The sequence below is a fragment of the Betta splendens genome, chromosome 6 (genome assembly GCF_900634795.4).
Source record: "Betta splendens chromosome 6, fBetSpl5.4, whole genome shotgun sequence".
Classification (NCBI taxonomy): domain Eukaryota; kingdom Metazoa; phylum Chordata; class Actinopteri; order Anabantiformes; family Osphronemidae; genus Betta; species Betta splendens.
In genome coordinates, this window is record NC_040886.2 from 6,981,638 (window position 1) to 6,994,655 (window position 13,018).

General features: G+C 42.0%; 1 protein-coding gene across 7 annotated transcripts; it reads left to right on the forward strand.

Annotated features, from left to right (window-relative positions):
* The first annotated feature begins 3 nt into the window (after nt 1-3).
* si:ch211-106e7.2 (uncharacterized) lies at nt 4-11,848 on the forward strand. Of its 7 annotated transcripts, none has more exons than XR_005897836.2 (5): nt 6-144; nt 719-860; nt 2,590-6,501; nt 7,299-7,353; nt 7,453-8,444. XR_005897836.2 is itself a non-coding variant. In XM_029152758.3 (5 exons), exons 2-3 carry the CDS (start codon nt 844-846, stop codon nt 6,482-6,484), a joined length of 3,912 nt encoding a protein of 1,303 aa, XP_029008591.1. In that variant the 5' UTR covers nt 6-144; nt 719-843; the 3' UTR covers nt 6,485-6,501; nt 7,325-7,353; nt 7,453-8,444. The 7 variants fall into 7 exon arrangements, 6 of the variants coding, with proteins under 6 accessions (XP_040927207.1, XP_029008591.1, XP_055365478.1 ...); XM_029152758.3 differs by having other exon boundaries at nt 7,325-7,353; XM_055509503.1 differs by lacking the exons at nt 7,299-7,353; nt 7,453-8,444 and adding an exon at nt 10,235-11,848.
* The last annotated feature ends 1,170 nt before the right edge of the window (nt 11,849-13,018 follow it).

The window sequence follows — 13,018 nt, forward strand, 5'->3', positions numbered from 1 at the left end:
GTCGTGCTTTCCACGACTGGACGGACACCGTGCCAGTCGGCGCTGAGACTCATTAGAAGTGACGCAAACTGGAGTATCCGAGATTGGTTTTCTCTGCGGAGTCTGTGTGTGTGCGACGTCCCAGCTGACGTCATCGGTGCAAAAGTAAGTTAATGAATGTGGTAAAAAGCTGTAGGGTGATGACCCACCGGTGTGCGCCTTCAAAAAATAGTGCTGACATTGCAGTGATGTCGAGGTGCGAGCATTGGTCGAGTTTCTGTTTAGTTTTGTCACCTCCCGCGCTACGTGACAAAGTTTGGTGCGGTGCAGCGGAGTTTCACCTCAGATCAATTCCCCCAGCTGCGATCGCTTACCGTAAACATTGTGTCAATTGCGCACACAAACCATAGCGGTGACTGGTTTGACCAGGCAAATCGCAGCTTGTGTAGTGAGCTTTGCGGGAATGAGGTCAAGTAATGTGATGCTCGGGCAGACACGAAGTTTTGGAAGGTGCAACTCGTTGTTCTTGTGGCCCGAATGACTCTCTTTAATATCGAAAAGATGAAAAACACATTTTATTTTTCTCTGTCTTTCATCATTTTACATGCACACACTTAATTACAGCTCCTCACATTTCCCTTTGGGTCCGCTGTGTTTTGTGCGCAGCTGTCCTGTTATTTCGGGGGCGGGCATTATTAAAGCTGGAGGAGGGGCTTATGCACAGTCCTGCTTTCTCCAGGACGAGGAGGACACCTCCGGACCGACGCTGGCACTGATCACAGGCAACGCAGCGTCGATGAACGAGAGGCGGCATCGGAGACTCTTCTTCTCAACGGAGACCGGACGTGTGCGTCGTCCCAGCTGATGTCAACGGCGCAAAAGTAAGTAGACGCGGCGTTTAAGCACTTTGTTTTATCACGCCTGTGCTACATGACAAAGTTTGATGCGGCTGCGCTGCACCCCAGAATGAGTCCCCCAGATGCTTTCGCTTACCGTAAACATGCTACAATCGCGCACCTAAACTGTGGCGGCGACTTGTTTGACCAAGCAAATCACAGTGTGATAAACTTAGCAGGAATCAGGTTAAATAATATGTCTCTCAAACGGGAACCTAGCTTTTGGAACCGTATTTTTGCGAAAGAATGAAGACATCCGATTTATGCATTGTATCAGTCAAGATGAGTAGTGAGAGACATATTTCATTATACTGCCATCATGCCTTAGTGTGTCAAGAGCAATCACGTTGTCAATATATTGTCAGTTTACGTTTAGTTAATTTGTAATTATTTTTTATAATTTAATTCTGAAACCCCCCACAATGACACAGAGCAGAGCTGCGATTTCTGAGGTGAAAGCTAGTTTCACAAATACTGCTCACGTCTCAGGATCAGAAGTCGAAGAAAAATAGTCGGAGTTCAGTGGGGTTTTATGTATTTGTTTTATTTATACATGGGCAGTTGGGCTGATGCGTTGTAAAGTCAATGCACACCTCAAAAATTACAATGACAGACAGACAGACAGACAGACAGACAGGAGGGAATGAATGAATGAATGAAATGAATGAATGCATAAATGCATGCCCCGTTACTTAAGAAGCTTGGATGTTCATGTAAATGAGGTCCAAGTGTGAACCACTGTGGAATAAAAGACTGTCCTGCGTTGACAACAACACGGGACAAAAAGACAGAGGTCCCGTTCACACGTGCATATGTGGACTATCTGCATGTGTGAAATACAAGCCCAGTTCTCCTGCACAGACGTCAAAGACTAGCCACTTTCAATTCTCACTACCATTGACAGTATTCTATACAATTTTAGGTGTTTAGCATAACTTGGTCTTTGTTTCTAAACATTAAATAATACTACACACTAATACTTTTTATTTATTATTATTAATTATATTAATTATACACATAATATGAATTATTATGTATTTAATAATACAAAATTATGTATTTAATAATACAAAAAACTGCCACCTGGGACTTTCCTCTGAGTTGAATTTCTACTACACCTACATGTGAGAGGGAGTTGACGTTCCTCCAAATTATTTATGCCCTGCACATGTTCCTGGCTCTTCAGCTAAGGCTCGCAGGCTTCACTGCATAGAATGAATAAGCTTGTTTGTGTGATATGTTTTATGGTAATGGTTCATTATGTTTTCAACATAACCCTTTTCTTAATTCACCATTATCTGTGCTTTTTAACGGTTAGGTGCATTTTACAACAGCCAGATAACAGCATTTGTTTAGTTTATTTTGTCCTGTGCTTCTCTAACTTATTTTGCACGCATTTTGTGACACAGAATTCTTGGTGCATTTAAGGGATAAAGGGTAGAATGTGGTAATTTATTTTTGATTCAAACTAAGAAGATATAGTTATTGAAATAGCCCAACCAAGGTCCAGGTTTTCTGACAACCAAAGGACCTCAGTTTCCTTAGCAGGTGGAGGTGACTCTGGTCCTTCCTGTGCAGAGAGTTTGTGTTGTTTTTCCAGTCCAGATTATTGTTTAGGTGAACACCCATGTATTTAAGGTGCCCACAATCTCAGTGTCTGAGACCTGTACGGACTTTAAACTAATATGCTAATATATTTTATTTTTTCTTGCAGGTTAGTAATGTTTTCATCCTACCAAAGGACTGACATGTCTTCTGCCTGGATGAATGGACAGCAACAACAAGCAGGACCAGAGTCACATGCTCAGCAAGCCCTTTATTTTATGAGGAATCAGCATACAGGGAACACAAATAGCTCATGTCGGTACCAGACAGTGAACGTGGGAGGCCAACAAGCTCAAAACGGATGGATGGAGGATGGAGCTAACAAACAGGTGTCAAACTGGCAGACTTCAGTTGCTCCGCATCAGGCAGCGTCCCTGCAGCAGCCAACCGGAGGAAGGAGTAATGGTTCTTCACAGCATTTCCAAAACCTGAACAATAGTCCTCAGAGTGGAAACCATTACTTGTCATTCAGTAATGGAGCTCAAGTTGCCAATCAGCAGCAGTTTCATCACAATTCATTTCTGAATTCATCGACCCAGACTCTACAGGGCTTCCAGATAACAAATGCCATACAGACACAGGACATTTTCTATTGGAAGTCCCCAGTTCCCAACAGAAAACAAAGCTGTCACACAAAGGATGGTAACGTTGTACATGGTTTTCAGCATTACAGAGGTCACAGGGCTCAGCTTTCAAATGTAAACCCAGACCCATATATGGCAACGGAAAACGTGATGCTGCATAAACAGGCGGCCGGCACCAGTTTGCCCATTTCCAGCACAGCACCCACAGGACAGAGCAGTCATCCCCAGAGTCCCAGACAGAACATCATTCACGATAGACTGTTTACCACCCCCCCTCCAGACTATCAGGGAGCCACCCATCAGAGAAAAACCAGCAACTCCTTGTCAAGCAGTCAGAATTTTTATGCCACCAACTCGAATCAGAGAACACAACAATACCAATCTCAGCTGAAAACTGTACAAAATGCTGGCAAACAGCCTTATACACGTGTCAAGAAGACATACGCTGCAGCGGGGAAACCCAGGAGATCAACTGTGTTGAAGACTTATCGTCCAATCGCTCCTCAGCCTTTACTGCGCTATTATACACATTGTAGGTTTAACACCAGTCGCCACAGCGCCACGCCAGGACCACAGCGGGTAGCGGATGGTTTGAGTGCCGCAACAACAGGTAACAGAAGTGGGAATAATAGCTTGTCAGACAGGAATCAGGGAGGTTTCTCAGTGGATGCAGCTCGGCATCTAACACAAATAGCCGAGACTGTTTCGCCACAGAAAAACGACGGCTTGTCAAACAGCAATCAGGGGGCACTTGCAATGGATGCATGTCGGCATCTAGCACATATGGCCGAGAGCCTTTCGCCACAGAACGACGCACAATCTTTTGTAGAAAATGGTCAGCAGCCCCGTGACGTACACGACCACCTCCAATCCACCACCTCCTCCTCCTCGCCAGGTGACAGCTCCCTTCTCACGTCTCCTGGGCGCACAGGGACGAGAGCTGTTGCTGTTGTGCAACCGTTGTCCCTGGAAACCTTCCAGCCTGGCATACCTAGCCCCAGTCAGTTTGGTGAGTGCACCCCAATGGATGAGTTTTCCTCTAACTCTGGAAAATCAGGCATTTTGCCAGAGGTAGCGACAACCAAGCAGGCTGCATATTCATGCAAAGACAATGAGGTTTGCTCAGTAAATGCAGACCAAGTCAGGCCAAGCGACCGTCCGATCACTCCATCAGCAGCATCCAGCAGGAGTACGACCGTGTCTTCTTCCAATTCACCTGATCCTAACGCGCTGTTGAAAACACTGCTGACTTCAAATGTCACTGAGGCTCAACATTGTTTTTACCTGAAAGCACACAAGAAGAACAATACAACAGTTTTTAAAAAACAAGTTCATGCTAAAGTGCCAGAAAGCAAACCGCTTGATGTCGACGAAACACCAGTAGATCTCTCCTCGGTCCCAACAACCCCTTGGAATAGAGAAAAGCTAAATGAGCTAATAGAGGCTACAGAAAAATCCCAGAAGGATATTCAGAATGATGCGTATGCCAACTCCACGCTCAAACTATTGAACATGTTTTGGGGTGGCGATTCAAATCTTTTGCTATCCCAGCTTAAGGGGTACATTGCTATAACCCAAGAAGTTAAAGAATTCTTTAACACACATGTTACACCAGACTCCATTATTTTATCACAAATAAAACTGGGCTTTGAGGAAGAACTCAAAAAATATCATTTTTTAAAAGATGGTGACGTTTACACAGCTCCTCCTTACAAATCATCATGGCTGAATGTCAACGAGCAGCTAGACGACATCGATAAGGAGTTTGGCTTCCCGCGGTCCCTGGTTAATGGCCTTGAGACATTAAAGAGCAGCAGGCAGCCAGATCAAGAAGGGCCTAATGACAACACTCCTGCACAAACTGCTACGAAGACAACAGATGACATCTCGATAACTACTAAGCATGCAGCGGTCGACCCCGGTGATGAAAAACAGACCTTGACACTTACTACCTCAAACGAGTCTTTCTCCCCTCACGAGACTGACTGTGCAGTTTCAGATGAACCTCATTACTCCTTTAATATCAAAGTTTTGTCCCCAGAGGAGGCCAAACGCATCTTCCAACAAGTACAAAGGGTGAAGCAACAGGACACAGACGTGGACAGTGATCCAGGGGAGGTCAAGAACACTTTTTTAGAGGGTCAGGTCCAGGTTTCAGACATCCCAGTGATAGACTTGTTACTGGAAACACCCCCAAAGGAGGTTGACTGTGTTTCAAGGGCATTGGAAACAGTGGAAGTGTCGCAAGTGCCTTTTGCAGGTGAATGCCAGGTTAAGAAAGAACACACAAGTGAAGCAGACTCTGCTGATGAGGCGACAGCACCACAAAAAGCCGAAATTTGTCCAATTGAGTCTGACACAAATTTCCACTCTGCTTTAAAAGAAGAGACTCACGTGATCAGCTGCACTCTATTTAGTCATTCTGAGCTATGCAGCGAAGAAATCATTGACTTAACTGAAGACGACTTGCATTTTGCTGAAGATCTAAATAACATATCTTATGTGAGCATAAGTGATGGCCATTCAAGCACTAGCGAGAACGAAGACACTGAGTTGATATTGGCAGGAGGTAGTCCATCAGGGAATTCAGACACTAGCGATAGGGAAATCGAAGACAACTTTAGTGGTGAAGTAGGAAGTCAGATGTCAACCGACAAAGAGCATTGTGCACAAGATGAGCGGACATCCACAGATGTGACAGAGTCCGGGCATTCCCCCCAAAGACCGCCGCAAATGAACCTTGCATCCTCCCCCCACACAGCCACGCTCCATGGAGAAAGTGGGACTGCTGAACACCAGCAAACAGGAGCAAAAAGTTCTGATCTGAAGTCTGTGTCCCAAACTTTGGATTCCAAAAAAGATGTTCCTGACGGTAAATCTCCAACCACAAAGACCGTAGAATTGTTATTGTTCGGCTCCTCCCCTCAAGAGAAGTTACCTGGCGGGAGAACAAAGTCGGTTTCCTTTCCACCAGGAAAGACTGCCCCAAAGCTTCTCTGCGTGAAAGTCCGTTCCCGGGAAGGAGCCTTCCAGTCAAAAGACCCTGTGTACCATGGAACATATTCAGTCAAGCAGCGGATTCACGAGGAATGGAAGAAAAGTTTCCCACCAATTAACATTAAGCTGAAAAAAGTTAAAAAAAGGAAATCCAAGCATAGCTCTTCATCTGAGATGTGTTTCAAGGTGGATCGAACGAGTTGGTCCACCAGCTCCACAGAGCTGCCGGATTCGTCTGGAATCACCTGGAGTAAAAACGCCACACTAAGGAGCCTCTCCAACGAAGGCAAAACTACAGGGAAGGCCGTCAAACGTGGACGGCCTCCCGGTAAAAAAAGAGGCAAGGAAGTGGAAGGCAAGTCGTCGTGTCCCCACAGGAAAAAGTTCTGGGTGTCACCAAAGAGCTTTTTATGGAGTGGATAAAAGGAAACCTGTGTCAGGTAATTCATTACACTATAGAGAGAAAAGCTATAGGAAATCTCAGACAAATCAAAGCAGTTTCATTACAAGTTCATCATAACAAGCAGGGAACACAGCTGCCTCTGCAGGAGAACTGCAGGCCTTTGCACTCTTAGACAACTTTCTCCTGCCTTCCTTTTCTCCCACCACATTCTGTTGTACTTTCAGTTCTGTGTTAAGAATATCTTGCTCTTGCCAAAGTCTCCACATGTTTCCCATCAGGGCTTTTTTTGGGGGGTTGGGTTCATATGATCCTAGTAGTAGATATAGTAGATATAGATTATATACTTTTTAAATTCGTTGGAACATTTGCTTGTTGGAGCAGGTCTCATGCAGATGGAATGTAAGAAAGATTGTTTGCGACTAGTGTTATGAATCCATGGTGAAAACATTTTCGAGTAAACTTTCCCAGAAGTATGATGGCACTGATTGCAAACGAGGTTGGCCCCACAGGCTTCACGCCACCATGGAACTGTTCAACCTTTTATATTCAATGTTTATCTGTTTTCGATCTAATACACACACACACACACACACACACACACACACACACACACACACACACACACACACACACACACACACACACACACACACACACACACACACACACACACACACACACACACACACACACACACACACACACACACACACACACACACACACACACACACACACACACACACACACACGCGAGCCCCGTTTGACCTATTTTTTGTTCTCAACTACACTTTAAGTGATTGTTCCTTTTACTAAACTGAGATCAACTTTTTAGTTTCCGGATGTGCCTGACGTTAAAAGAGAGAGTAAAACTACTATAAGGGCAAAGGGTAAGGAATCAAAAGAAAAATAAAAGAAAAATATCTGTAGACTTTTATTGTATTTGTTGTTGTTGCTGACTTCTGTGTTTTTATTCATTTGCTGTGAAGGATAAAGAGGATAATTGGCCCCTGTCCAGCCAGTTTTCGGGGTCAACACATGGAGCAGATGCAGCCATGACTGCCAGATAGTCTGACTGCCGAGATTGCTTTTAAGTTGTCTCATCTGGGAATTCTGTATTTGCAGAGTTCCTATTTTTAAATTTTAGAATCAATGTGAAGGACTAAAGTGATGTATTGTCTATTACATTTTTTTTACAGTTTTTGTCTTTTGCTTTTTTCTACAGAATGTTATTGTGCATGCAAGAAGCACAACAACGGTGTATGTCTAGTACATATTCATTTTTATATTATACATTTATTTATATTATATATGAAGGCTCTGTGTTTGCACTATTTGCATTTTGACCAATAAATACAATGGCTTTTTTACTTGGCTTTTTTTACTTGGCTAAACAGTGTTTTTTACTTTACATAATCTACATAAATACAACTGCTTGGAAATTAATAAAGTATTTGTGGAAATATATACTAATGAAATGTATTAACAATGCAAGTGGTCTCTCTTCTAAAACTCAAATTAGTATATCACCATTTTCACTTAGAGGTATAAAATATCAGTTTTCAGTATGTTTCCAAGTGACAGTAAATAATAAGATAAGATAGACACTTTATTGAATTTGTGTCCTCTGCATTTGACCCATAACCTTAAGGGTTGAGCTGCCAACGCTTATATTTACACTGTTACCGTAAACATCATATGAATCGCGCACTTCAACTATAGTGATGGCTGATTTGACCACGGAAAAGAGGAACCGCTAGTAAAGAGCAAGACCTACCAAACTGTCAACATTACAAGATACAGGAAGAGGGGGGAGAACAAAAAACTGCAGGAAGAAGGCTCTGTCGAATACCAACATGGTCATGGTCAGTCAGAAAACAATGTGTCATCAATGGTAGGAAAATGTCAAAATTCTATATTAATCAGATGAATGATGATTAAATCTAAACAACCTTTGCTGTTCTGTAGTGGCTCTATGATCTTTACTGTCAAGTGAACAAGAGACCAGATATATAAACAGTTGATTGTAATGAAATCAAAAATGAATTCTGTGTAAACAAGCTAAAGTATGTGACAGTGTTCCACTGCCTTCCCCGCTCTGGGAAAGACAGATCACAATTTGGTTCATCTCCTGCCACTACACAACTTTGTTTCAAAGGAAGCCTGCTCACATTTAACCTGTTAAAAGGGGGACAGAGGGAGACCATGATGCCTTGCAGGGCTGCTTCGAAGGTGTGTGTGCCTGTGTCCATGGTCTGGACACAGGCACACACACAGTAAAACACCACAAATAAGCACCACCCGGCCTGCACTGCTGGGAGGGAAATTAACAAACGTGCACGTTGAAACCTCCTGATTTGTGTGTCAAGAGAGGGATGGCTCTTATTTTGGCCCGCAACACTTATATTTTGGCTGGTGAGTCCTCCTAACAGGCCGGCCTACACTGCCCTGTCACCTCCGACTTCAGCTTGTGGGAGACAACTACCATGGAGAAGCCATTTGGGTCACAGGATGGTGTTAACATCCATCCATCCATCTTCTATTCCACTTAATCTCGTATGCAGGATTTAACAGAGCAGACAGGACTGTACAGACTGTATCAACTTCTGCTGTGAAAACACCGTTCCCTCCAGGCGGGTTCGGTGTTGCGCCAATAACAAGCCCTGAGTCACCCTGATATTAAAGCTCTGCTAAAGGAGAAGAAGAGGCCAGCTACAGGAGGAAGATGGAGGAGCAGCTCAGGTAGAACAACGTTAGTGAGGTGTGAAGGAGCCTGCAAACCATCTCTGGCTTCAAAGGACCACACCCACAGGCTGAGGGGTACCTGAGTTGGGTCAACGACCTGAACTCACATTTCAATATCAACCAACAACCCCCCACCAGCAGCTGCCTCCAAACCTTTTGTCACCTCACACCACTGGCCTTTGTGTAGAGATATGAAGGATTGGGGGGGGGGGGGGGGGGTGCTTCAGACACAACACGGACAGCTGTGTTCTGCAGAAGTCCTCGCGGTCTTTTGGGGTGAGGAGGGCACACCTGAAGACCTTCTATGACTCTGTGGTGGCATCAGCCATCCTGTAGGGTGTGGTCTGCTGGGGCAGCAGCATCACAGTGAGGGACAGGAAGAGACTGGACAGGGTCATCAAGAAGTCCAGCTCTGTCCTGGGCTGCGCTCTGGACACGGTGCTAGTAGGATTTTCGCAAGCCATACTGTACTGCATTGTACTGTGCCAACACAAACTGTTTTGTCACTGTATTCTCTAAATCTGTACTTGCGGTTGCGTGAAGTTACTTCCCCACAGTAGGACCATCAAAGGTTTTTCTTATCTTAAATTGTCAAGCCATCGGCGAGGACTGCTAATACGCTTCCGGTCAAGCTGGCTGTTGATGACATTTCCCTGCTGTGGGACAAAAAGGCATTCTATTCTATTCTATTCTATTCTATTCTATTCTATTCTATTCTATTCTATGTTTTGCTATTTTCAATTTACCCTTCTATTTGTGAATCATAAGTGGCAAAGTTCCCTCAGGGACTAAGAGACTTTTTGAATCTTGAATTTTATCACTTGCTTCCAGCATTCACTGTATTGTGTTTCTCGTCAGCCATCTGTTGGAGAAAACATGTGTGCATTTATCATTAAAGCTTTGGCCTTTGCAGTAACTTGTAACCACATTGACATTTGTGCTGACATCTAACCACATGCTTGAGTGCTTACGTAGGTATTGTCATATACGAAGGACAATTTTATAATTTTTATTATATTTTAACAGCACGTCTGCTCAACCAAGCCGGTAATGGGAGACGCTGCACAGCGGCTACAGCTCCAAACTAAGGCAAGAAGAACATCTCTAATCCTCTGAGAAGTCTGGTGTTTCTCAAAGCGCTAAAAATGAAGATTCCAAATTCATTAGTTATCCTTAGATTTGCATTAGTTAGAGACAAGTAATATTTTTGCTTGATCAAAGCCATCACACACTCAGGTCTTGACCATTCTTTGTGTTTTCACTCATTGATTCGTTCACTGTTGATCATCTCATTCTGATTGCTTTCTCATATTCTGTTCTGTTTATTTGAGTATTTCCATATTGTGTTATTCACATATCCAGTAGTGATAGATTAATAAAAGGTTAAAAGGAATCTGGTTTTGTGTGCATTGTTTTTCAGATTTAAGCAGAAGTCATTGAACCGCGACAAGAATTTACGGCATAAGAGACTGATTTGGTTTTATCACAAGAAAGTTGTTATTGTTGTTCATAACTGATTAAATTGACATCTGGCATTGACTAGATTGATACAAGCGTGGTTTCAGCTTTAAAACAAACCTTGTGTCCCAACTTTGAGGTATATTAATGTTTCTGCATTAATATCAAACTCTTAATAATTTGAATCCGCTTCATGGTGGTCTCTGAGTGAAGCCCTTACAACGCTAAGATCTCAGACGAACTCTGTCTGTCCTTGGCTTTCTCATTCAAGTTATTAAGCTTTTTCCAACTTTTTTGCCCCATTGATTAGACATCTACATAAATTACTTACTAATCCAGAAAAGGCTCTTAACCTTCGCCTTTTACTTACATAGATATATCCTGGCGTCCATTTTGTATCAATCACTTTCAGCTATTCTTCAAATTGTTAAATTGTTGTTTCTTGAGAAATAAAGTCAACATTAAAACATTCAGTAGTGTGTGTAAATTAGATCGCAAAGCATTATGGTTAGTGAATTGTAAACAATTGTGGCACCCCAACAGAAAATGGTGTGAGAAGGAGTGACCCCTCCAATAATTAATAATGGTGGTGTTTGATCTTGCCAATGTTACAATTTTAGATGCTTCAATAAATGTGGATAACTACTAAATTTTCTACTAAAAGCTGTTCAGTTTTGTTCTTTTCATTATAAGAACAAATCGATAAATCATTTCAGCTATACTTTCTTTGTATTCACTACTTTTAGCTATTCTTTAAAATGCTTAAGCTTTTCTTAAGAAGCAAACTCAATATTACAGCATTCAGCATTATATGCAAATTCAGAGCGCAATGCATTATGGGTAGTGAGTTGTGAATGAGTGTGGCACCCCAACAGAAATTTGTCTGAGAACGAGTGACCTTTTCAATGATTACCATTGAGCTTTTGATGTCTTTGCAAGTCTACCTTTCTAGATGGTAACTTGAAAAAAAAAAGCATTTTTAAGTTATGTTTTTTCTTCTCTGTAATATGTATCTTACTCCTTTGCTTCAAGATCTTCAGCTTTGTTGTTTTTAGAGAAATGCATTCAGCTGTACTTTTTATTTATTAACCACTTTCAGCTATTTGTTTCAGTGTTTCTTGCGGAATAAATTAAACATTACGGCATTCAGCATTATATGCAAGTTTAGAGCACAATGCCTTATGGGAAATGCACCCTAACAGAAGGAGTGACCCTTGCAATTATAGGTGAACAACTTTTATGTTAGACTCTTCATGTTTAAATCAGAGTTGCACCTTTAAATCTGTTGTAAAAACAGAAAAAGCTCAATAAAAATATTTTTATAAAGTCTTTAGCTTTGTCATCTTAATTATAAATACAATGATTGGCACATTATTTTGTACAAAAACACTCATATTTGCCTTGGGTTTACACCTTTGAGACTGTTGCGATATTCAAGCTTTTGTTTAATAACGCAAACATCCCAACAGCCCTTTCAGACACAACAAGAGATTGCGTTTTTTGGATGCTCCTTGAGCAGAGTGTAAATTCAATTTATTTTTCACACATCTAATATATCACTGCGCCCTGAGGGTATGCATCACACTCTCCTCCCTCAAGGTGCAGCACAGAAAAAACACAAACACAATACACATACACATGAACACAATGCTAATTAATTTCACCAAAGTTATAACATTACTTAAATCCTAACTTTAACTATAACACCACAAACACAAAAATGGTTACTTTACCCATAAGCCTTAGTGGTTAAGGATGGGAATAACCCCCCTGGGCCACTATACTGTTCAACGACATTAACAAAAAACACGACAACAATAACAGGAAACACAACGACATTAACAGAAAACAGGACGACATTAACAAAAAACACAAAGACGTTAACAAAAAACACAACAACATTAACAAAAAACACAATGACATAACAAAAAACACAACAACGTTAACAAATAGACACAATAACATTACCAAAAAGCACAACAACATTAACAGGAAGCACGAAAACATTATCAGGAAACACACCAACATTTCAACATTACCGAAAGAGAAGGGATCAGGTCTTGCTTTTGATTGGTCACAAGCTAAGTCACTCTAACTTTCACTTCCTGTTTTTACCTGCGAGCTAAAAACGGGGCTATGCTGTGCTAATTAAAATGTAAAGTGTTATTTAACGAAGGGTTTTATTGGAGAGAGGGTCTTATAGAAACGTTGCTGCCACTTACAGCTGCTTGGAGACTGTATAACGTGGTTGGTGCTTTGATAAAAAGCTGAAACAGACTCCGTCTTAAAATTGTGTTTAAATGCTAGGTGAATTGAATCTGCAAGGATCTCTAACTCACGGATCGTCTGATA